The sequence below is a fragment of the Alternaria hordeiaustralica genome (assembly GCF_023758085.1).
Source record: "Alternaria hordeiaustralica strain BMP 2776 chromosome Unknown scaffold_35, whole genome shotgun sequence".
Classification (NCBI taxonomy): domain Eukaryota; kingdom Fungi; phylum Ascomycota; class Dothideomycetes; order Pleosporales; family Pleosporaceae; genus Alternaria; species Alternaria hordeiaustralica.
Genome location: NW_026056807.1, coordinates 66,076 through 87,853, shown reverse-complemented (window position 1 = coordinate 87,853; position 21,778 = coordinate 66,076). Strand labels below are relative to the sequence as shown.

The 21,778-nt window shown below is 53.3% G+C and overlaps 11 protein-coding genes across 11 annotated transcripts; 5 read left to right on the top strand and 6 right to left on the bottom strand.

Annotated features, from left to right (window-relative positions):
- Positions 1-651: 651 nt before the first annotated feature.
- Positions 652-1,732, top strand: J4E84_010015 (uncharacterized protein; the record flags this gene model as incomplete). The annotated part of the gene is made up of 2 exons (XM_049392574.1): positions 652-1,159; positions 1,221-1,732. The coding sequence occupies 2 exons, from the start codon at positions 652-654 to the stop codon at positions 1,730-1,732; spliced, it is 1,020 nt and encodes a 339-aa protein (XP_049239669.1).
- Positions 1,733-2,051: 319 nt separating this feature from the next.
- On the bottom strand, positions 2,052-3,947 carry J4E84_010014 (uncharacterized protein; the record flags this gene model as incomplete). The annotated part of the gene is made up of 2 exons (XM_049392573.1): positions 2,052-3,606; positions 3,655-3,947. 2 exons carry the CDS (start codon positions 3,945-3,947, stop codon positions 2,052-2,054), a joined length of 1,848 nt encoding a protein of 615 aa, XP_049239668.1.
- A 1,410-nt stretch (positions 3,948-5,357) lies between these two features.
- On the bottom strand, positions 5,358-6,018 carry J4E84_010013 (uncharacterized protein; the record flags this gene model as incomplete). The annotated part of the gene is made up of 2 exons (XM_049392572.1): positions 5,358-5,818; positions 5,883-6,018. 2 exons carry the CDS (start codon positions 6,016-6,018, stop codon positions 5,358-5,360), a joined length of 597 nt encoding a protein of 198 aa, XP_049239667.1.
- A 1,902-nt stretch (positions 6,019-7,920) lies between these two features.
- On the bottom strand, positions 7,921-8,549 carry J4E84_010012 (uncharacterized protein; the record flags this gene model as incomplete). Its single annotated transcript, XM_049392571.1, has 2 exons — positions 7,921-8,442; positions 8,493-8,549. 2 exons carry the CDS (start codon positions 8,547-8,549, stop codon positions 7,921-7,923), a joined length of 579 nt encoding a protein of 192 aa, XP_049239666.1.
- A 447-nt stretch (positions 8,550-8,996) lies between these two features.
- On the top strand, positions 8,997-11,006 carry J4E84_010011 (uncharacterized protein; the record flags this gene model as incomplete). The annotated part of the gene is made up of 1 exon (XM_049392570.1): positions 8,997-11,006. The coding sequence occupies one exon, from the start codon at positions 8,997-8,999 to the stop codon at positions 11,004-11,006; it is 2,010 nt and encodes a 669-aa protein (XP_049239665.1).
- A 652-nt stretch (positions 11,007-11,658) lies between these two features.
- On the top strand, positions 11,659-12,027 carry J4E84_010010 (uncharacterized protein; the record flags this gene model as incomplete). The annotated part of the gene is made up of 2 exons (XM_049392569.1): positions 11,659-11,817; positions 11,872-12,027. The coding sequence occupies 2 exons, from the start codon at positions 11,659-11,661 to the stop codon at positions 12,025-12,027; spliced, it is 315 nt and encodes a 104-aa protein (XP_049239664.1).
- A 54-nt stretch (positions 12,028-12,081) lies between these two features.
- On the top strand, positions 12,082-13,159 carry J4E84_010009 (uncharacterized protein; the record flags this gene model as incomplete). The annotated part of the gene is made up of 3 exons (XM_049392568.1): positions 12,082-12,636; positions 12,686-13,002; positions 13,060-13,159. 3 exons carry the CDS (start codon positions 12,082-12,084, stop codon positions 13,157-13,159), a joined length of 972 nt encoding a protein of 323 aa, XP_049239663.1.
- A 207-nt stretch (positions 13,160-13,366) lies between these two features.
- J4E84_010008 (uncharacterized protein) lies at positions 13,367-15,985 on the bottom strand (the record flags this gene model as incomplete). Its single annotated transcript, XM_049392567.1, has 1 exon — positions 13,367-15,985. One exon carries the CDS (start codon positions 15,983-15,985, stop codon positions 13,367-13,369), a length of 2,619 nt encoding a protein of 872 aa, XP_049239662.1.
- Positions 15,986-16,729: 744 nt separating this feature from the next.
- Positions 16,730-18,387, bottom strand: J4E84_010007 (uncharacterized protein; the record flags this gene model as incomplete). Its single annotated transcript, XM_049392566.1, has 3 exons — positions 16,730-17,624; positions 17,671-17,979; positions 18,032-18,387. The coding sequence occupies 3 exons, from the start codon at positions 18,385-18,387 to the stop codon at positions 16,730-16,732; spliced, it is 1,560 nt and encodes a 519-aa protein (XP_049239661.1).
- A 404-nt stretch (positions 18,388-18,791) lies between these two features.
- Positions 18,792-19,729, top strand: J4E84_010006 (uncharacterized protein; the record flags this gene model as incomplete). The annotated part of the gene is made up of 2 exons (XM_049392565.1): positions 18,792-19,439; positions 19,682-19,729. 2 exons carry the CDS (start codon positions 18,792-18,794, stop codon positions 19,727-19,729), a joined length of 696 nt encoding a protein of 231 aa, XP_049239660.1.
- Positions 19,730-20,774: 1,045 nt separating this feature from the next.
- J4E84_010005 (uncharacterized protein) lies at positions 20,775-21,731 on the bottom strand (the record flags this gene model as incomplete). Its single annotated transcript, XM_049392564.1, is given in 2 exon segments — positions 20,775-21,708; positions 21,724-21,731. 2 exon segments carry the CDS (start codon positions 21,729-21,731, stop codon positions 20,775-20,777), a joined length of 942 nt encoding a protein of 313 aa, XP_049239659.1.
- Positions 21,732-21,778: the final 47 nt, after the last annotated feature.

Here is a 21,778-nt window from a genome sequence, read left to right as displayed (position 1 = left end):
AGAAAGCCAGTCATCTGAGGCAGACGGCAACAACAGGATAGCGCTGCTTACATACATCGCGACGCGCCTTGAATAGTAATCCAGCACAACACCCACAGAACCCCCGATACCAATCCCCCCTTTTGACGCCTCGATGACGGGACGCGCAAGCCCCAAGGATTTGGGCGAGATTTGTTCCTGCAGACAGGCGGCTTGATGTGGCTTCTGTGGCACAGGGCGGCTTGGCCGGATGCCGAAATCCGAGTTGGCGCGTGGGGTCTTGCCGCTTGCGGCTAGCCGACGGGGCGGAATCGACGTTTTCTGTCGAAACGCAGCCTTTCTGTCGAATAGCATTGATAGCCCCAAGGCAAACATGCCAAAGCAGGCTCAAGCCCATGCATGCCATCTGTGGGGGCCGTGCCCTCACATCATGGGCGCCGATCGCCTGGGACTTCTTGATCCTCGTAGTATCAGGTTTCTCAGGGCTGCCCCAGGTGCCCGCTTGGTGTCGTGTATATCTCCCGTCTGCCCTGCCTTTGTCGAAGCTGCTTCCGGGGTTTTACTGCTTACTACTAATCACGCGTTCTTGGGGACAGGACGCTCAGTTTACCTTTCTTTTCGCGGCTACCTACATTAGTCACTCGTTATACCGAACTTTGTAATTACGCTAATATGAGGGTCTCGCAACTTCCCCTCCTCGCCATTACCGTCGGCGCCAGCCTCGTGCTCGCTCAAGAGCGCTGCGACGCGCCTTCGCCAGGCATATACTGCAACTCGACGGAAATTCTCGCCTACCACGCGGACGACTGCAAACCTTTCCACGTTTTTGTCGCACGAGGCTCCGACGAACCCTACCCTGGCCGCCTGGGTAACCTTACATCGGAGATCTGCGCCGCAATTGGAGGGTCATCAGAATGCGGTTACGAGGATGTCGAGTATCCTGCAAAGAGCTCAGCATGGGGAGCAACCGCCTGGTGTGAATCAGCAAGCAAGGGTGCCAAGAACGGACAGGAGCAGATGAAAGCGTACAGCGAAAAGTGCCCAGACAGCAAGTTGATCGTCTTGGGTTTCTCGCAGGGAGCATCAGTCGCACAGGACATGCTAGGTGGAGGAGGAGGTCCAGTCTTTGCATGTGAGCAAGACATGAACCCAGCTCTGGATGCGTCAATTGGTTCCAATGGTACGTACGCACGTGTAAAGAAGTCACGCTCTACACTCGTTTACTAACTTCTCCGCTCCAGTCGTCGCAGCAGTAACATTTGGCGCGGTCGTCCGTTCCCGTGACCAAAACTTCACAGTCGGCCGCGGCGTAGACTACGACGGAACCAGTGCGCGCAGCCCCGAACACCTCAAAGGACTAAACGCCTACGCCGACGTCCTCCTCGACTACTGCCACTACGGCGACCCTATCTGCGCCGTTGGATCATCGCCCCCAGACACAAACGAGCACCTGAACTATTTCTTCATGCACAACGAAGAGGTGATCAAGTGGGTGTCCGGGATGGCCAAATCAGGTGGTGATGTGAGTGCGAAACCCAGCAAGCCCGTAATCAGCCAGTCTTCCTCTTCGACAAGTGTGCCCGCGAAGCCGGCTGCCACCGCATCTGGATCCGCTACCATTTCACCTGTTGCGACGACAACTGACGATGCGACGAAGGTTGCAGCGGCTAGCGCTACGGGTGCTGCCAGCTCGCTGACTGCTACCCTTGGCTATATGTCGGGGTTAGCTTTGGGTGTGGCTTTCTTTTTGTAGATCGTTTGCGTGATCTTCTAGCGTCATACCCTACATTTCATTCTTAGAGCTTGTATTACAAGCATCATTGTTAAGATATTCAACAGACGAGCTGAGGAGTTGAGGAAGCATACAACAAGCATATACACACGGCGTACAAGGTGTTCATTACAAGTCTTGGATGGAATTTGAACATTGCTCTTTCATTACTATGAAGCCATTGCCATGATGACATGCAAGAAATACTTGGGTTCCCGAGCCTTTTGCCAGTAAATGCAACAACCATCAACATAACAAGACGCCGCCAATGCAATGCGAAACTATCTTAATGACAACAAATCTACAAAAGACCAATAGTCCTCTGCTTCATGGTCCTGACATCGACATTCTGCCAGAAGCCAACACTGAAAAGCGTGATGCAGTAGACGCAGACAGCCGAGATAAGCATGTACCTCTGTGTCTGACCGTAGCTGAGGTTGATAGCATCGCGAGTGGGGCTGCCGACAGGGTAGCTGTCTTGCACGTTGAAGTCGCCGTAAATGGCAGCGAAGTTGTCCATGGCGCTCTCAGGCAGGTTAGCCATCAGGCGAGCAGGGAAAACACCGGTCCAGATAGCACCCGCAACAGTAGAGCCAATAGCGCTTCCGATGGAAATGATCATAGACTCGACGGCCAAGAGTGCAGGGAAGTCTTGCTGCTTAGACACAGCCATCAAGGTGGTCTGCTCAGAGATAACCAGGATACCACCACCGAAGGCAATGAAGATCATGCACATGACAATGTAGCCGATGTTCTCGTCGGGCTGGCGGAACTTGATCATGAGACCAACACCAAGCATGGTGAGCGGCACACCCAAGAACAAAGAGTAGATCTTGAGCTTTCCGTAGTATCGCAGCACAAGTCCGTAAACGATGGAGCAGAAGCAGCTGCCCATGGTGTAGATGTTGGCTATCCAAGTAGCGTGTACAGGGCTCTGGTCGAACAAGACGACAAGAAGCGAGTAGAAGTACGAGTCCCAGCAGTACCAGCCGATGTACAAAGAACCGGCCATGGTGTAGGTGAAGATGACGGTTCGGTTCTTGAGCAGCGGCCACGGGATGAAGGTGACGGGTGCGCCGTACTTCTCCCACAGACCGAATGCGACGACTAGAAGGGCGCCGAATACGAGGAAGCAGATGATGAGGGGTGAAGCCCACTGCTTGGCCTGGTAGGAGTAGATGTTGAAGGCGAGGAGGAAGAGGGAGAGCCCAGCGGCGAGGAGCAGGAGGCCTACGGCATCGAATTCGCGGAGGTAGTACTTGAGGGTCTGGACGAAATTACCGCGGCTGGGGCGGGGCGTGATAAGACCCTCTTTCTTTGCTTTGCCCTCGTAGATGATGAACAGAAGCATGAGCGGTGAGGTGACAATAGGCGCGATAATGGCGAAGATGCCGAAAGTCCATCGCCAGCCGATACCGCCAGGAGCAGTGATGCTGTTGATGCCGTATCCGTAGATCCAGGTGGTGATGAGCCATGGAGAGGACGCATACCCGATGAACAGCGCTCGGTTCCTCAACTTGGAAGTATCGGCGATGAAGACCGTGATGAAGAAGTCGATACTGTTGGAACCGACGTAGAAGAAGGTCTGTGCCGCGCAGTAGGCCTTGACGTTGTTGCAGCTCGCCATCAAGATGAGACCGAGGACGTAGATGGCTACACCCAGGCCGAGACCGAAAGGTCGACCCCAGATGTTGAGGATCTTGGCATATGGGAGCTTCCAGATACCGCCGACGATGGAGGAGATGACGCTGGTCAGGGCGGTCAAGGAGTGCAGCTGGAAGTCACTGGTGACGTAGGGCGCGAGGGTGCTTGAGGTGCTGGATGCGTAGGCAGTGAAGAATTGGATGAACCACATGCTGTTGTCGTTAGAGTAGTTCTGGAGCAGTGTGGAGGGAGTGACTTACGCAATGTACGCGAGGATCAGGTCTCGCTTCTTCCACAGGAGCGAGGCAGCTTGTACATGCTGAACACCTGCCTCCGCAGTGGTATCGACTTTGTTCAGTTCCTCATCCGATTCCCGACTCCTGGCCGACTCCCTCGGGCTGCCAACCTTCTCGTCAGGACGAGCAGCATCCATGCTGGTGTGGCCCTGGTAGGAGGCAGGCACGTCGGCAATGTCTTTCTCATTGGCATCGGCATTTTTGCTGTTGCCAGAGACCAATGCACTGGTAGTCAATCCCTTGAAAGTGAAACCCATCTTGGCGATAGGTGTAAAAGCACACCAAAAGAGAGGCTGTGATGAAGACGAGACGAAGAGATTGATAAGACAAGGTACCGCGCGCGCCTCAGGTTCATATACCGAAAACACTGATCCACGCAGTACCACCGCAGGACCTTTCCGAGACGCGCCCGGTTACCGGCTCCTCGTCGCTGGGTGGGGAATTCCGTTCACGTTCACCATGAACAAGGAAATAGTCGTGAACATCACGCGCTCGCTCCCAGCTAGCATCATGCACCGAAGCTTGACTTTCCTGAATGCAGTTGGTTCCCCGGAATTAAGCCTTCCCAAGCACGGCCCAGACAGCCTCCAAAATCTTATCTCGATAATCAGCCGGCATCTCGGGCCAATAGGAGCGAGCGGTGGCGTGACGCGTGGGTTATCAGATGAAAATTTTCGATCTAATCATTATCTGATCAAAACCCGCAAGCCACGACGCCTGCCTGTACCACTCCACTACTTGCCCTCTGCTCCGTCATGCCTTCGTAAAGCGGGGGTACCGAGGGAGATGATGCTACTTAGTCTGCGACTACGGACCTGCCGATGGTGCTCCCAATACTCGATAGCCGCCGGGCTTGCGGTGGAGCTGGCTCGGGGTTTCTGCAGAATTTGCTACTTTGCTCGTACCGTGGTGGCGGCCTTATAGATAGGAAAGAATAGAAGTGGAGGGAAGGAGCGGCAGAAAAGGTACAAACGGGTCGGATGGGTTTGAGAAGCTTTTCTGCGCAGACATACCGTTCCTGCCATCGTCGGGGTCCAATCGCATCCCATCGTCGCTGCTGCTGTAAACGAAATCAAGGGTCTGGCGGGTTGGCGTGAGTGGGGTTGACGGTTGGGGTGCTCGTGCGAAAGACGTGCTAACGGCGGCTAATCCTTCATCCTCGGGTCCCGACAGCAGCAAAGGCTTTCTTGAGCGCAGATCCACCCATCCACCAGCCTGGAAACCGAACGTGATGCCTTCCGTGTGATACCGGGAAGCAGGAGGAGGAGGGGATTGGCGTGGTCAGTTGTGGGCAGGCACGACTGCGAGTTCGATGCGCACGAGTCATGTCAGCGGCCGACAATCGGACATGCGCGCGTCGCGTACCTGTCAGCTGCATCACGTTGCGTACATCACTGCGTCGACCTGCACACGTCACATCATGTTTCGCGTACACCCCTATGTTGCGCACTCTGTCGGTATCTGATGCTGTATTCGATACCTAGTACACTTGGGTTCTGACTTCCTACACCAGGGGCTCTAATCATGCTTTTACTAAGTTTGCTGACCCCGTAGGAACTGCTCGAGAGCTAGCTCTCACCAAGTCTCTCCAATCTGATTAAAGTGCGCCCTCGTTTCTCCGACGTTCCTCAATCCCTTCCTTCACCTGGATCGTCACATCTGGCACTCTAGTGGATAAGGTAGTCTGTCAGACTCAGCTTCTTCTCACGCCTCTTGACCACGTCCTGATGCTTCGCCTTATGAAAAGTATCGCCGAAGGCCTGGCAACTGTTGATGATCGGATACCAGTCGCCCCTTTGATTAACGACGGTCTCGTCACTCCAGTTGCGAAGGATAATATCTTGGATCAGGTGTTGTAGCTGCCAAGAAGCCCTTGGAAATCGTTTACAGAAGAAGTATGTGTGCTGGAGTAACTGCGGCACCAGTAGCTGCGAGAGTGGTCGAGAGAAGGCTTCGAAGAGACGCTTCATGGCGTAGTTCTGGAAGTTCTTCGCGCGTAAGCTGGCGCCAAGTTCCCAGCATGCGAAAGCTGCCTTGATGGCCCAATCCATTAGGTCCCGGTCTTTGAGTTTGCCGTCTGGAAGGGTAATGGTTCGCAAGCTCGATACAGCAAAGTTTTGTACCAGAACTGCGGAGGTAGAGGTACGAAGTCAGTAAATGTCTCACATGCACTTCGTACAGTCAGAACTTACCTTGTTTCTCGCCGTACTCCCGAGTGTACAGCCACTCAACGAGCAGGTCGATTGCCTCGGAGCTATGTTCAGATCCGATGAAGTATTCACTGGCAAGCCCTTTGTTCCACTGGAGGTTTTCGCACTCGCTCTCCATCAACGTTTTGTGGATGGACCATGATGTGCCCTCGAATAAGAGCCCAAGTCTAATGACACCGATTTCTCCATCGCGCATACTGCAGCAGGTTAGCCATCGCTATGAGCTTGTCCATTTCTCGGGCGACAACTCACCTTCTTGCCAATCTCTCGCCGTGATCGCGATGCTCCAGCAACCCCGGAGCCTTGACGCCAGTCACCGTATCGTCTTGCAGGTGACGATCTTGCACGTGTCTAGGGTGCATGTATGGACGAGCCATGTCGATTTTGGATGGTTTGGAAGGTCTGGAAGGAAGCGAAAGCACAATGGAGTTGTTCTGCTGCTATATGGTTGCGCCAAGACAGAGGGTGAGTTGCAAGGTGAGAGGGCCGCTCGCTCACCTCCTCATTCACCGATGAAGTCTTCGATAACCAGTCATCGATACGACCGAGAGCTCACCTCTAAGGGCTCACCTCTAAGGGCTCCAGCTTCAGAAGCCGATAGGGAGAGGGTCAGTCCGGACTACGCATTCGTATGACAAAGGAAAGCGAATCTTGCGTACGATCCCGTCCGCCCGTTCAGGCGTCATGGCGAACTCAGGCAACATGAGCATGAAATTCGCACTGACTACAACGCTAGAAGCCCCAATAGAGACGACATTCACAGCGTTCGTAGGTCCAAATATGTACTGTTGAACAGAAAGGCGAAGAGCATCAGGAATGGTTGCCACGAGTTGCGACAAGCCGGACGTCTTCTGCAACAACCGAAAGCTGTAACATTATTCAACAGAGCTCTCTTAGGCTGAGAATGCAGTACGATCCGTTGTTGGCAGAAGTGTACGGCTGTAGCACGCCTTCCAGATGAACAATTGAATACCTACCCACATAGAAAGATGAAAGCAAACAACATCAGTCTATATTACGTTAGCAATTAAACGACTTCTGTTTCAACTTCAATGTAGACCATAGCGTGTTTTGGTTCTCCGCTGAATGTGGTTGTAGAAAAGCCTGAAGTCCGAGCGATTACCTTGATGGACTCAGGGCTACGCACAGTACATGTAGCTCTCGATCACATCACTTCACAAAGCTGCTCTTTGTGCGACATCCGCAGAGATTGCTATAAGACGACAGGTGTCGTAGCAACTTAACGGCTCGCTGAACTGTCACTAGATTATCCAAGACTTCGCCACCATCGGCGGTTCAGGTTCTCGACCCGCACTCGACACTTGACCATAATTTGCGCATACCATCCCCACAGGAAATTAAGTCATCTGGAAAGTACCGGCTTGTCACTCGCCACCTGGCGCTGGCTTTCTTGACACTACCTCCGAACCAAGCCCTCCATCAATACTTGGCCTGTAGCCACAACTTGCGCAAAAGAACGCTCTTGGATACTCTATCCACACTATTGTGGGGTGTGGGTAGGGTTGGACCGCTAAACCCCACCCTTTCCTAGCTGTGACCTGGTCTCAGCGGCCGAGGTGCACAAGGTGCTCAACGAAAAAGACCACCGGGCGCGACTTGCAGAGGTAGTTTATTGCGGTATCAATAGTAGGGCCGACAAGACCTTGACTCTGGTTGCCACCATGGCTGTCATGCGGAAATGCGGGCGCTTCATCCCACGGAATTACACACGTGGATCATGTATACGGAGGGTCTCCGATTGGTTGACTCTGCTGTACGCGGTTTCCCTGCAGCTGATGTACTGGCAGGTGCGCTTCACACATTTCCGCGGCAAGAGCGATGTACGTTCCCTAGCGAATTCCGATGAGCTGTTGGGACATGTAGCATGGAGTTCGGAAATTGAAGCAACTGCTCACGCTCTTCAGAGGAAGTTGCAGGAGAAAGAAGGATTCATTCGCAATGTCTCTATCATAGGGTATCTAATCGTCAAAGTTCACCGCAACCAGCTTGCCTACACTATCTACGCACAGCACCCAGTCGGCCCTGCCGCTTCGATAGAAGAGCGTCTCGTGTCCTTCTCATCGATCTGACCGTATGGTATTCTGACCACCATCCAGTCGCACAGGAACTTTCCCAACACAGCACCCAGTATGATGGAGATGAAGATATATCCGTTGAAGTGCATGACCAGCAACATGATGATGTAGGCAAGACCGAGAATCAAGCCGTGAATAGAAGCGCGAACAAGTTGTTGAAGTGCCGTGGCGCGGAAGGTAGCCTGTTGGAGACCGAGTGTCGAGGTGGGGCCGTCGCAGCAGTTGGTGGGTGTCGCAGCAGCGAGAGCCGCCCGTTGTGCGTTGAGTTGGCGCTGGAATTGGCGGAGGAGTAGAGCATCGTATTCATGGCTGACTCTTCGCAGGAATTCGAGGCAGACGACTAGGAGAGCGGCGCCGATGCAACTGGCGGCCATCATGCCGTTGTTGGTCACGTGCCATGATGAGGACAGGAAGCAGGCGTCTTCGACACGCCAATTCCACAGCATCTAAACACAGTGAGTCGTGATATCGAATTGACAAGATATGAATTGCACACCTCTGTGACGCAGGTGCTGTTGGGAGCCATTCCGGCCATTCCTGACATTCCGTGCATGATGGCGATGATGTTCTTGGGCTGCGAAGTTTGGATGGATAGATGTCAGAGGCTGAACCACGGAACAGGACTGTCAAAATGATATAGTAGACGTCGGACCAGACCCTGCGACTGCAGATGCGAAGCCATGATATGTAGGAACGAGATGCCGTCTCACGACAGTCTGGCCCGAGCAAGCAAGCCGGCAATCGCGCCGCGAATTATGGGGGAACTTGCTCAAACACACTCGCACTAGCCACTTTGATGGCCCCAAGAGAGCGGGAACCGCCCAAAGACCCGCCTAAGCGTCGCCGCCCACTTCTCGAAGCCTTGGCCCGCGTTTTTGCGAAACGTGCTCACCACGTTTCCGGTGTGCAATGCCCGGCCGGCGATAGGTCATATACATATGCGGCGCACTCCACCCCGAAACATGCAGCACGCATCGCATCTTCAATTCTTGCCTTGACCATGGCCGCTGACATGCTCGTCGCGCGTGCGCACATCCAGAACTACTCCGAGGCGAGCGCTGTCGAGCCGCATTGGGGCTACGCAGATCGCCTCGTCCCCTGCACCAGCGACCCTGGCTCCTGCTTGTACCTCGACGTTGTCTACCGCAGTCACGACAATGGCATGCTCTACATGGGCATCGTATGGGCAACCATCGGCGCCATTCTGCTGGTGTGGGGCGTTGGCCGACACTTTGCGCCCTCGCAGCCATCCGGCGTGCAATTACCAACAGAAGCAGGAGAAGGAGTACCGCAGAGACGCAGCGCATTCGAACGACTTCAACGGGCAATTCCATCATACGCACGGCAATACCTTCTCCCTGATGCGGCGCGACCAATCTTCGGACGCGTCACTCGCACCCAGGTCCTGACCCTCATCGTCTTGACGGCGTACCTGACCGTTTTCACCTTTATCGGCATCGTCTACCAGCAATGGATCACGCCCGTAAAGAAGTATCCCGGCGTCTACAATACCCGTACCAGTCTCGGACCATGGTCAGACCGCATTGGCGTCATCGCATATGCCCTTACCCCCCTCTCCGTTATGCTCTCGACGCGCGAGTCTATCTTGTCGCTCGTCACTGGCCTGCCATACCAGAGCTTCAACTTCCTCCACCGCTGGCTGGGATACGTCATCTTCATCCAGTCCACCCTCCACACCATCGGCTGGCTGATTATCGAGCTTAAGCTCTATCAACCCCAGCCACAAGTTATCAAGGAGTTGGTCTCCCAAGAGTACATCATCTGGGGAATAGTCGCAATGCTTCTCTTGCTCCTCATGGTTGTGCTCTCCACTCCCTGGGGCATCCGACTCACTGGCTACGAATTCTTCCGCAAGGCCCACTACGTCCTCGCCATGGTGTACATTGGAGCGTGCTGGGGACACTGGGAGCAACTGAAGGTCTTCCTCCTACCCGGACTCCTCGTCTGGTTCGTCGACCGCGCTATTCGGTTCGCCAGGTCAGCACTCCTTCACTACAACTTCCTGCCCTCCGGCCATATGGGTTTCCGCGCCGCTTCTGCAAACGTCGCGCTCTTCAAGGACGATGTCAATGGCGATGTCGTGCGTCTGGATTTTGACCATCCTCAAGATGCCTGGGCAGTCGGCCAGCACTTCTACCTCACATTCCCGGATAGCTCCATCTGGCAGTCCCACCCATTTACACCAATCAGCCGCCCGGTTTATGGTGCTGACTCCCAGCGCCACTCGTACATTTTCCGCGCAAGGGGCGGAGAGACGAAGAAGATTGCCGATCTGTCCATGAAGCGCATTGCGAACATGTCAAGCCACCAAGAATCGCACGAAAGCCTAATGGCTGATGCCCGCCTCTCTGTCGTCATGACCGGGCCCTATGGCGAGCGTACCATGCGTGGTCTTGCTGCCAACTCCAACATCCTCTGCATTGCTGGCGGTACCGGTATCGCTTACGTCCTCCCCGTACTTCTCGACCTCGCTTCCAGCCCACAGTCACCCGACCGCCACATGACGCTCATCTGGAGCATACGCCGAAGGAGCGACATCGACTGGGTCGGTCCAGAACTCGCGACCCTCAAGCGCAAGTGCCGAAACCTACGAACCGGTATTCACATCTACGTCACCCGCGCCGCCGAAGAAGCCAACCTCGATCTCACAGTCTCAGAAAAGGCCGCGCCCAACGAGTGCTCCAAGGAGATCAACTCCGCCTCCGACTCTTCATCTGCTGACGCATCTTCTGCGCTATCCGTTCATGGTGTCGCAAAGTCCGAGTTGGGTCTCAACCACATCCAAGCCAGGCCTGACCTAGATACCCTAGTGTCAGAGTTCGTTGCTGGTACTGTACGAGGAGGCACCGAGGTGTTCGCTTCGGGACCCGGTGGTATGATTAGCGATCTTAGGCGGATAGTTGCGAAGAACAACAAGGGTGGTGAGGTGTGGAAGGGAGACGACAGGTGGGATGTACGGTTGACGTGTGATGATCGATTAGAGTGGTAGTTTGCTTGACCTAGATACCCCAATTGCATTGCTTTCATGTTTAATATGTCTTCCTTTCGCGTGATGCTGACATATCCTCGAGATTAACTCAGCTTCTTGGTCTAGCGACGCGCATCCTTGAAAGAGCCACTATCTTAACGCTTTCCTGGTCCGATTTATTGCGCAACACGTCGACCTCGCGAACGAGCCGTTCTGAGTAGTTGTTTTCTGCAGTGGTAAGGCTCATACCTCTGTCCGGTCGATGGATCGTTCAGCAATTTTGGCTGCGCCCTGACAAATTGCACGATGTGTAATCTCACTAGAATGGTCGGCCAAAGCTGATGGATTTCGGCGTTCCGGCTGCCTGCTGACTAAAAGCTGCGCTAGCGCCCGTTGTGACGTTTGCAGGTGTCCAACCTGTCGCTCGAGACAGCGGCGTCCTCTTTCGTTACACAGACATTCTCATGTTACACAAGACTCTCAGCAAGCACCAAGTAGCGCGCAAACCTCAGAGAACGAGGGAGTATTAAAGTAGCGTCAGCCCGCTGCGAACTACACGGTGATAGGCCTTATCTCCGGACCCCACATCGTCACCACTTGGACCCTTGATTTGTCTCCGCTTTTCACCTTCGCTGCCAACTGCTTTGAGCAATCTTACTCTGCGAGAGCAATCATGATCGAGTTACTGGATCTGTGTTATGATGTACTGATCGGGATTCTGGAGGAGATTGAACCCCATGATCTCGCGGCATGTGCGCAAACGTCCAGAGGCTTCAACCAATTCATCAAGGAGAACAAGCGGCTTTACAAAACCCTGTACTTGAAGCACTTTGTATGCGATACTCTTTCCTTCCATCGCATTTCATGCAGCCTAATGATGTGGCAGGATGACCCTCGACGCCGAAGACCGGCCGATCCTGAGCCAGAATGGGCAGGAGCATTGCAGAAGGTGGTGAGATGTCAAAAGATCCTCGATTCTGCCAACAACGACCTCAAGGTATGTTTCCAGTTCCGGTCTATAGGCAACGTTGCTAAGCAGTAGCAGAGAGAAGAGTTCACATTTGTCGCAACGTGCGTCGACGAGCTTATCGCCACGATGTCACTTGATGATTATGGCGTGACTCACAACAAACGATTAGTGACCGACCAGTTCCAGCGTATCGCACAGAATCACGACGCATTCATGTGCCGGTCCTCTCTTTTCGATCGTGCCGGTACAGGAAAGCAGAAGCCAGCCGGAGATGAAGAAAGTCGACAACTCAGCGCAAAGTTGCACAGTCTGTTCGGCTTCCCACCATCTAACGCTGGGAGGAGAGATCTCTCGACAAACCCGTATGCCAGATCGCGTGTATACGACCTACGAAACTACACCGATAACAACAAGTGGGGTCCTTTCCGTGACGATGGCACCATGCGAGTGGATTGGGAGATGATTGAAAGCATCATGATTGTCATCGGCTATAACTCTTGCTACTGCACCCATACCGTATCGAATAAACTCCGGCCACCATGGTTCGCTCCACTTGATGGCGTGATCCCGGAAGACGCTCATCAGATGGGCGCCGCACGGAACTATACAGCGTTGGTACAGCAACCGGACATTTCCCTCAACATGAAGGATCCATACGGAGTGGAAGGTATCTGGTCACGTGTAAGCTTTTGTTCGCGCATGCACCCCAGCTCTCTCTAACGGCATCTAGATTGTATGTTTCCTCGATTATAACGACTTATACCATTACAACTTTAGCACCGAGGCGATGAAAGTTCCTTCCGACGAGCCGAGAGACGCGCTGAACACCGACGAAGCCATTAGACACATCATCATGGATTTGCGTATCACCGATGTCACAGCACCGCGGCCTTTCGACAACTCAAAGCTACCCATTGTGCATTTCAGAGGCAAGTCGAAGTCCGTAGATGCTCATTGGGATCCGAATGCCAACTCTGGTATTCGCGGTACCGTTAGCCTGACACCGGAAGGAGAGGTGCGCTGGCAGACTATCTCGGTATTCCAAGGGTAAGTACAGAGAGTTGTGGGCATACACCGGGCAGAGTATTACTGACTTTGCGACAGCGGTGAGGAGCGATGGCGCAGCGATGGCATTCAAGTTGGTGGGTTGCGCTGCCCACGTGGTGTTGTGGGAACGTGGTTTGACAAGGACTTTGATGCGTAAGTGGCATCAATGTATGAGTTGACGTGAGATGCATGCTAATGTCATATACCCAACTTTAGTCATGGCCCTGCCGGACCAACAGCATTCTGGAAAGTCAGCGAGAGGCCTGTAGATTCTGCAGATGAGGAGAGCGATTCCGAAGATGACTTTTGGGATATGTCGTGATGAACTACCTGAACTGAAGTACAAAGGACCAGATCATAGCTTTCACATCTCAATATATCTCCATTTCAGCATCGTCGCGGGCAGGCCTTCCACCCGCACCTCTTTCGTTTCACCGGGTACCAAATCGAACCCATTGTCGCTCAGATGGTGTTCTGTATCCTCCTCAAACACGAAGCCCTTGACTGGCTTCGCAGAAGAGACGAACACTGTCTTCTTGTCTTCCGAGTAGCGCACATGTACGCCTGGCTTGTCGAAAGTGAGATATTTGATGGGCTCTGGCCAGGACACATCGCTAGCTAGAAGCTGACCATCCTTGTGTAAAGACACGTGGATGACGAAAGGGTCGGCTCTTGATGTACGATAAGGTCCACCGGGCTCTTGTGGGTCTTCGACGTTGACAACATGGCCAGTAAGTATCTCGGTTGTTCCATTCGCCGCAATGCGTATCTTCTTGCGCTCTTCAGTGCTGATGTCCTTTCCTGTGCCGATTGAAATGTAACGTATCGCAACATCCACTTCGGCTTCCATCAACGTACTGTTAACGACCCAGAGGTCGTATTCGACATCCTGCCACAGCTTTTGCATGTCGATATGCCCAGTGTCTCGCTGCCACAATCGGTCGGCCGGCCGCATAGTCCAACTGTTATACTTGCGCTGTACACCAACGGTGATGGGCTGCATAGCGCGCTTGATAGCATAGTACGCTGGCTTTGGTACCTTGTAATAGTCCACCACAGCCCATGACATCGTCGGCCAACAGTCGTTCAGCTGCCACACCAATGCACCACCACACTTGCGATCGCCAGCCGATCCCCATTGGCGGCGCCACGACTTGTAAGCCCAAGACATCGCATCCGCTTGCATCACCTGGCTAAGATGTGTATAGCCTTTCAGTAAGTACTGCACCCGGAAGTTCTCAGACACGTAGCTGATGAGACGTCGTTCATGACCAATGGCTTTGTTGCGGAAGTCCATGGCCATCGAGCCAGGTTGGAGGTCATGCTGATCATTGATGCACATCTCGAGTGTGGAAACATGAGGATATGCTTCCATTCCAAACTCGGATACGAAGCGACCGCCCATATCTGGTAGTCGTTGGTATGGCTCCATGGTACCGTGCCACATGTTCCACTGGTGGACATCGCCAATTGTAGGATCCACTCCTAAGACCGTCGACTTGCCATCACCGAAGGGTGAGCTAGGGTGATATGGTGTGTTTGGGCATTCTTCTTCCACCACCTTTGGCAGGAGATGCTCGTAGATGTAGCGGGCTGGGAAGTCGGTCTTGAGCCAGGATTCTGGATCCTTGTCGTCAGGGTCGTACTGTAGTTTATATCGCTCGACGATCTGGTAGTCCTCGTTGTTCCCTGCCCACACCACTAGGCTGGGGTGGTTTCTCAGCCGTCTAGCATTCTGTCTTGCTTCGATGTCCATACTTTTCAAGTACTCGGGGTAGGTTGGGTAGTTGGCACATGCGAACATGAAGTCTTGCCATACTAACACGCCGAATTCATCGGCGGCATCGTATAGCGCGTCCACTTCGTAGATACCGCCTCCCCAAATCCTCAGCATGGTTTGATTGCCGTGGGCTGCGAGCTTCACCCACTCGCGATAGTCATTGGGTTTGAGCCGTGTAAGGAAGGAGTCAGCGGGTATCCAACACGAGCCTCCGCAAAAGATGTCGACATCGTTGATACGGAAGTAGAAAGAAGTGCCGTGTGAGTCTGGCTCTTTGATAAGCTCAGTGCGGCGAAAGCCAAACTGCTTCGATATGAGGTGAATTGGGTCCGGGACACCCTGCACAATGGCTTCTGCTCTAATGGTGTAAAGACTCTGTTGCCCATAGCCTCGTGGCCACCAGAGCTCGATGTTTTCCATGGTGATAGTAGTTTCCAGGGGACTCTTGCGGTTATTGATGGTGGTCCGCCTACCGTCAATGTCTTCTCCGTTCTTTGAGACCATGAATGATATACCCGTGGTCGTACCCTCCCATTCGACACTCATCTTCAATTTCGCGGACTTGAGGTCCTGCGACAATTCGTACTGCACATTCAGGGCTGATAGGCGGCATTCCCACGTCTCAATCGATACTGGCTTCCAAGGTCCACACGTCATGAGGATAGGGCCCCAGTCCCACCCCCAATGATACTGCGCTTTGCGCACCGGCCCTCGCGATATTTCCGTCTGGTGTACGATGAAGCGATGTTCTGGATGATGTTCCACCAACTCCAGGCCCTTCTTGCGCGCTGACTCAAAGACGATTTCGAGTACGTTGTCCTCAGCCTGAAGCTTGCCTGAAACGTCGATTTGATGCTCGATGAACATGTTGTCAGATTCCAGAATCATCTCGTCGTTCAGAAAAACGGAGGCAAAGGTGTCGAGACCTTCAAGTCGAAGGGTGGTGGCCGCGTTCGCCTTCCCATAATCGGAAGGCGCAGCAAAGGTCGTGCGATATGTCCATGTCTTATCGCCAACCCAGCGCACTGCTAGCTCGTTGAGATCCTGAAAAGGGTCTGGAATCTTGTCGTGTTTGAGTAAGTCGCGAAAGACTTCAGTTGGGGCATCGCAGGCTGGTAGATACTCGTTGGTAGAGGAGCGGCCGCCCTGCTTGAACGTCCAACCCGTCGTTAGCGGCGATGAGGAGTACGGAACAGGCGCCATCCTGTCTGTTAGTTGTAGACTAACAATGAGCTCGCCCGATGTGACAGCTAAATGATGGACGTTCGGTGGTTGTTCACCCGCGGGTAAACACATGCGGGGTACCTGCCCCTCAAGATGCTTGGGTGAAACGCTGATCAACGACTACGGAGCTTCCTTCGTTCAACACAAGCGTAGGCACGGCCACACTTACGGATGTACATCAGAGGCCGATTTATCCCGCCGCGACGATGCGCCTGCGTCACATCCTCTCGCATCCACCTCTTCCGCAGACTCGCAGCGTTAGGTGGAAAGTACAGAGTTGGGTAAAAAGTACGAAGTTAGGTATAAAGTACAGGGTTAGGTAAGAACGACAGAGATAGGTAAGAAGTATAGGGTTGGGTAAGAACAACAGACTTGGGTAAAAACTACAGAGTTGGGTTAAAAGTGTAGTTAATCCCTAGGTAAAAAGCACACTTTATACCTAGGAAGAAAGCATAGTATATACCTAAGTAGAAAGCACACCTTAATAGTTTATACCTAGGTAAAAAGCGCAGTTTATACCTAAGTTAAAAGTATAGTTTATACCTAAGCACACAGCATAGTTTATACCTAAGTACGAAGCAAAGTTTATACCTAAGTACAAAGCATAGTTTATACCTAAGTGGAAATCACAGTTTACGCCTAAGTAGAAAGCATGTAGATTATACCTAGGTAAAAATCACATGGATTCTGCCAAAACAAAAAGTAATTACCCAAGCGGAAACTCTAAGCGCTGTTCAGGATCTCAAAGCCTACAAGATCCGGCCCAAAACTGTCCCCGTACCCTCGGAACTCAATCGTGTTCTCTGTACCTTCTACAAAGCCGTCGAGCTCTATCTGCAGTCGTAGGCTCTCCTCCCAATCACCACCAGAGAGAGGGAAGGCCCATCGCTTCGCCTCAGCACCATTGACTGCGATGGTCATGTTACGTGTGTTGTCGCCCCATTCCCATGCAGTGGTAAATGCATAGTGGTAGTTGACAAAGTCGATGCCCATGAGGTTCTTGCCCGTGGATTGAGAGCTGACGTTGGCGAACATGACGCTGCTGGCGCGGCCGATGTACTCAATCTTCGAGCCAGTGGGAAGGCATGCGCCGGACGCGCAGGAGAAGTTGTGTGTTGGTCCGGAAAGCGAGGCATTAGCAGCGGAATGGTACGAGCCGGAGGTGAGAGGGGCAGCTGCGACGATGTTGGATAGAACCCATAGTCGCAGCTCATGTCCAGCCAAGTCAGCCGTCTGGGCACCAGACAAAGTACCAAGATCCTTCGCAGCCCAGACATCGCGCACATCGGCCGAAGCTATGCCCAGTGTTGCTAGATCGAAGTCCACAACTTGGGAGTCGTTCTTCCAGTTTGCGACACCCAGCACCAGCTTAGACCCCGAGAGCTTTCCCATCCATATATCCCACTCGTTTTCGGTATCGCGACGGACCAACATGGCTTGCTGGGCAAGTGGGTCTTGATTGATGGCAATGACTTCCTTGTTCGAGAGGATGTCTAGCGAGCTCTGACTAATGCGTTCGGGATCGAGGGCGGCGCCGATAATGAGAGGAGACTTGTTGATAGCCCACATGCCAAAGTGGAAGCGCTCTTCCTCTTCGGAAAGGGCATTGAGGCCCACGCTAGACTTGTCAGTTGGCGACTCCAGATACAGATCACTCTACTTACGTCAGCATATCCATGTCTGCAAAGGCGCCAGCAGTGGTGTGCCTGAAGTATGGCACGACCTGATTGGTGATGCGCCAGATGCTGCGCCAGCCATTGTAGATGTCGTTGCTGATCCGCCAGGTGTTGCCAACCTCAGCAGCCCAGTCGCCGACATCTGTGCCAATTCCCCACTGGCAGACGTAGTAGTGTATGTCGCGGTCTACCGCATCTAATTCGGCCGCCATGTGTTGGAAACGTGCTGGTGATTGAGCTTCTGCGGAGCTAGAGTCGACCATCGTGGTGTTGGAAGTAGAGTAGCAGTTGTCGTACCTGCATAACGTTAGCAAGGGCGAAAGCGTATTGAGGAGGCTTGTGATCATACTTAAGGCTATCTCCGCCCCACTCAGCGAAACTCTCCGCATCTAGTTGTTCGTACCCCAGACTCGCAGGTAACGATTCTGACCCGCACTGTAGATACCCAGCGCCAGAGTAAAGACCAAAGTCCAGTCCTAGATCATGGAGATAATCTCCAAGTGCCTTGCCACCAGATGGAAAGAGGGTCTCGTTCCATTGAAGTCTCCCCTCTTCATCTCGATCATGGGCGTTCCAGCCGCAGTCGACTGTCACGAAGTTGTAGCCAGCGTTGCTAAGACCAAGGTCGATGAGGCCATGGGCGCTCTCGTGAATCTTCTCCTCAGAGGGCAAGCAGTTCCAGGTGTTGTACGAATTCCATCCCATAGGAGGTGTGGGAGATCTGACGGTTTTGGCTACTGCCTGTAGGGCAAGGCATGCCGAGAGCAAGATTGTGGTAGCCATTGCGATGCGAGCTTGATGCTGAGAACTGCCCATCCGCGGACTCGTTTTCAATCGCCCATCACGGACTCATAATATCCGGTGGTCGCTATGCTGCATACTGGATGACCTCACGGCAGGCAGCGTTTCCTGGCTACGGGCGCGGGCGACGGAGGAATTGGTCGCGATGCATCATGTTGCACGTCTTGGCCTGCACCGTTTGACATAGCGCACCAGCTCAAGGGAGTGATCGACAGCTGTACGAGATGCGCGTACAGGGATGGGGGGTTTGGTTTTCTGGGGTTGGGTGAGGAGAAGGTGGAGGTTTGCCGGCGGACGCGTGACGAGCGATGGCCGCGAGCCGGAAGGCGCCAGTCGGAAGCCTTACCCCGCCAGACTTCGCGCGACCAGCCTCGCCCAAGCACCAGCTCGGCGTCATGGCCGGAGAGATTACTGCCTCACCCCCAACGCGACTCGGCGATGCGGAACTGGGTAAAGATGCTGAAGAATCCAGGTGCGACGACGCGCCTGCACCAAGCCCGCTCGAATACACATCCTTCACGCAGTCGCAGCGGCGGCGACTACGGCCGCTTCTTGGGTTGGCAGCTATCACGTCACCCTTGACCGCGACCATCTACTTCCCCCTTCTTCCCCTGCTGCGCACACAGTTCAGTACTACAGCGCAGGCTATCAATCTTACAATAACCCTCTACATCATCTTCCAAGCCATTTCACCCGTCATATTCGGACCACTGTCTGATGTTCATGGCCGGCGACCCTACTTCCTGGCCACTCTGGGCCTGTACGTCATCGGTAACTTGGGACTAGCTCTTAACAAGCGCAACTATGCTATTCTCTTAGTCCTGCGCGCGATACAGAGTCTCGGGGCCAGTGCAGCGTATGCCATCAGCTTTGGTGTCGTTGCAGACGTCTGCGTGGCTAGCGAACGAGGACAGATGCTAGGCCCAATCAGCATGGCCATGAATCTGGGCACTTGTGTAGGTCCAGTCGTTGGAGGTTTAGTGGCGCACACAAGCGGAAATATCAATTGGGTATTCTGGGCCTTATTCATTGTCGGCGGAGTCTTGCTCGTTGGCGTGGGCGCGCTCCTCCCCGAGACGGCTCGCAACATGGTTGGCAATGGCAGTGACAAGTTTGGATACAAGTGGTGGCAGTACAGCTGGGTAGGCCTTTTACGAGAACGAATAAAGGTAAAAGCAGCAAAGAGACTGAATGAAAGAGGGCCGACTCCAGCCCCATCAGTGGCAGCTCCATGCCAGGCGACTAAGCGGAAGTACGGACTGTCTAACTTGCTCGCCTGCTTTCGCATCATCTTCTATAGGGACACCTTCCTCATTTTATGGGTTCACGGATCGTTCTACACAGTGGACTACTCCTTCGTTGCAGCGGGCCCAGACATCTACAAAGATACATACCATTGGAATGAGCTTTACATTGGCTTATCATATCTGCCGCGTGGCATTGGCACCATCGCCGGAGCCTACTTCACCGGAAAGATGATGGATTACAATTACTGTGCCATTGCTCGCAGCATCGACTGGACCATTGATAAGGTATCTGGTGATGACCTTCTGAAGTTTCCAATCGAGCGTGCGAGGACAAGATACAGCTACGCCATGCTAATAATATCGACAGCGACCATGATCGGCTATGGATGGAGTGTTCAACATCGCGCCCACCCGGCTATACCATTGATCTTACAATTCTTGCAAGGTTTCTGGGGTTGCTACGGCTACACGACATTCAGCACCTTGCTAGTGGATTCTTTCCCTCAAAGTCCAAGCACCGCCGCAGCTGCTACAAGCATTACACGCTGCGCCATGGCCGCGACAGGAGTTGCGATCTTAGAACCATTGCTGAACGCAGCTGGTAGAGGATGGTACTTTACGGCTCTAGGCCTGTGGAGTGGCATACTGTCGGCCTTGTGCGTCGCCCTGCTACAATGGAAGGGCATGTATTGGAGACAAATACGGAACAGTCGCGTAAATCAGAAGTGATCACTAGTCTCTGGACCGATTGCAACCATGGAGACCAAGGCTGGAAACTGAAGCATCACTGATAAGCTTCCCAATGATTTTGTATGAGAGCAGATCATAGTACAATGTCTATATGCTAGCATCCAAAGCACTTACCCTAAGCGGTTCGCCCTACACAGTATGATCCCGCTCAGATGACAGAGAGGCCATCTCAGCCTCTTGTAGTGTCGGAGGTCTCTCGCCTTCTGGAAAAGGCGCGTATCTGTCGATGAGAAAGAGCATATCGTTGTAGGCGCTTTTCGTGTGTTAGCTATGCCTTATTACTTCCCACTCGACTTACACTTGGCGAATTGCTTTACCCTGGGCAACGTGGTTGACCGAGTAGATGACATTCCAGTAGATACTGTAGAGTCGATTCCGATCGTCCCACTCCTCCTTCGGTTCGCTAGGCTCTTGGTACTTCAGATAGGTTTCCATGTACACCTTGTTGCTGATTTTGTTGTAGTAAGGTCTCCAATCCGCCACTTCTAGCTCATGATGGGCGTAGAACGCAGCAGAGTCGAACAAATACACGTTATTACCGTCAATGGCTGCACCGATGTTGCCTTCCCAGAGATCACCGTGGATCAGGCTTGGCTTGATCTTACGACCTTCCGCTGTTAGGGCTCCAAGCAGTCTCGGAATCACAAACTGAATGAGCCGCTTCTCGGCCTTGTCGAGCCCATTCCAAGCTCCGTTCAACTCGATGTCGACATCGATGACGTGCTGCAGAAGTTTGGTGAAGAACACCGTCCAGTCGCTCTCCCATGCTACAGACTGAGTCGCACGACCCTGGCAGGTCGTAACATGGAATCCGTATTGACTAGTAGGTGAGGTGCTTTCGCGATGGAGACGGGCCAACTTCTCACACAGCTGATGAGGATCAGGCATTTGGTCGCTCATGTCAATGTATTGTGAAAGGAAGAAGTACGCCTCCGGTTCGTCACCTCGGTATCGTCCCCACGAGTGCGGCTTAGGCACGAGATAAGGCGCCCACTTGTACAGCTCAGACATCGCGTTAAATTCGCCTTTTATCAAGGTACGACCATGAGCCTCTGCGGCCGACTTGAGAAAGTAGCGTTCATCGGTACCGTCGGGCAATAGGAGATGTAGCCGCGCGGTGACAGTCCAGGATGATACTCCGAAGCGCTGCGCAGAAATGACCTTTGTACCATTTGGGAACTTGAGGAGAACGTTCTCGTCGACTTGGAAGTCCCCGTTGTAGACTCGGCTGTCCACGCGAGACTTGTCCATGGGCTCTTGGAGTGGAGTAGTTGTCTGCATCATGATCTGATATTGCG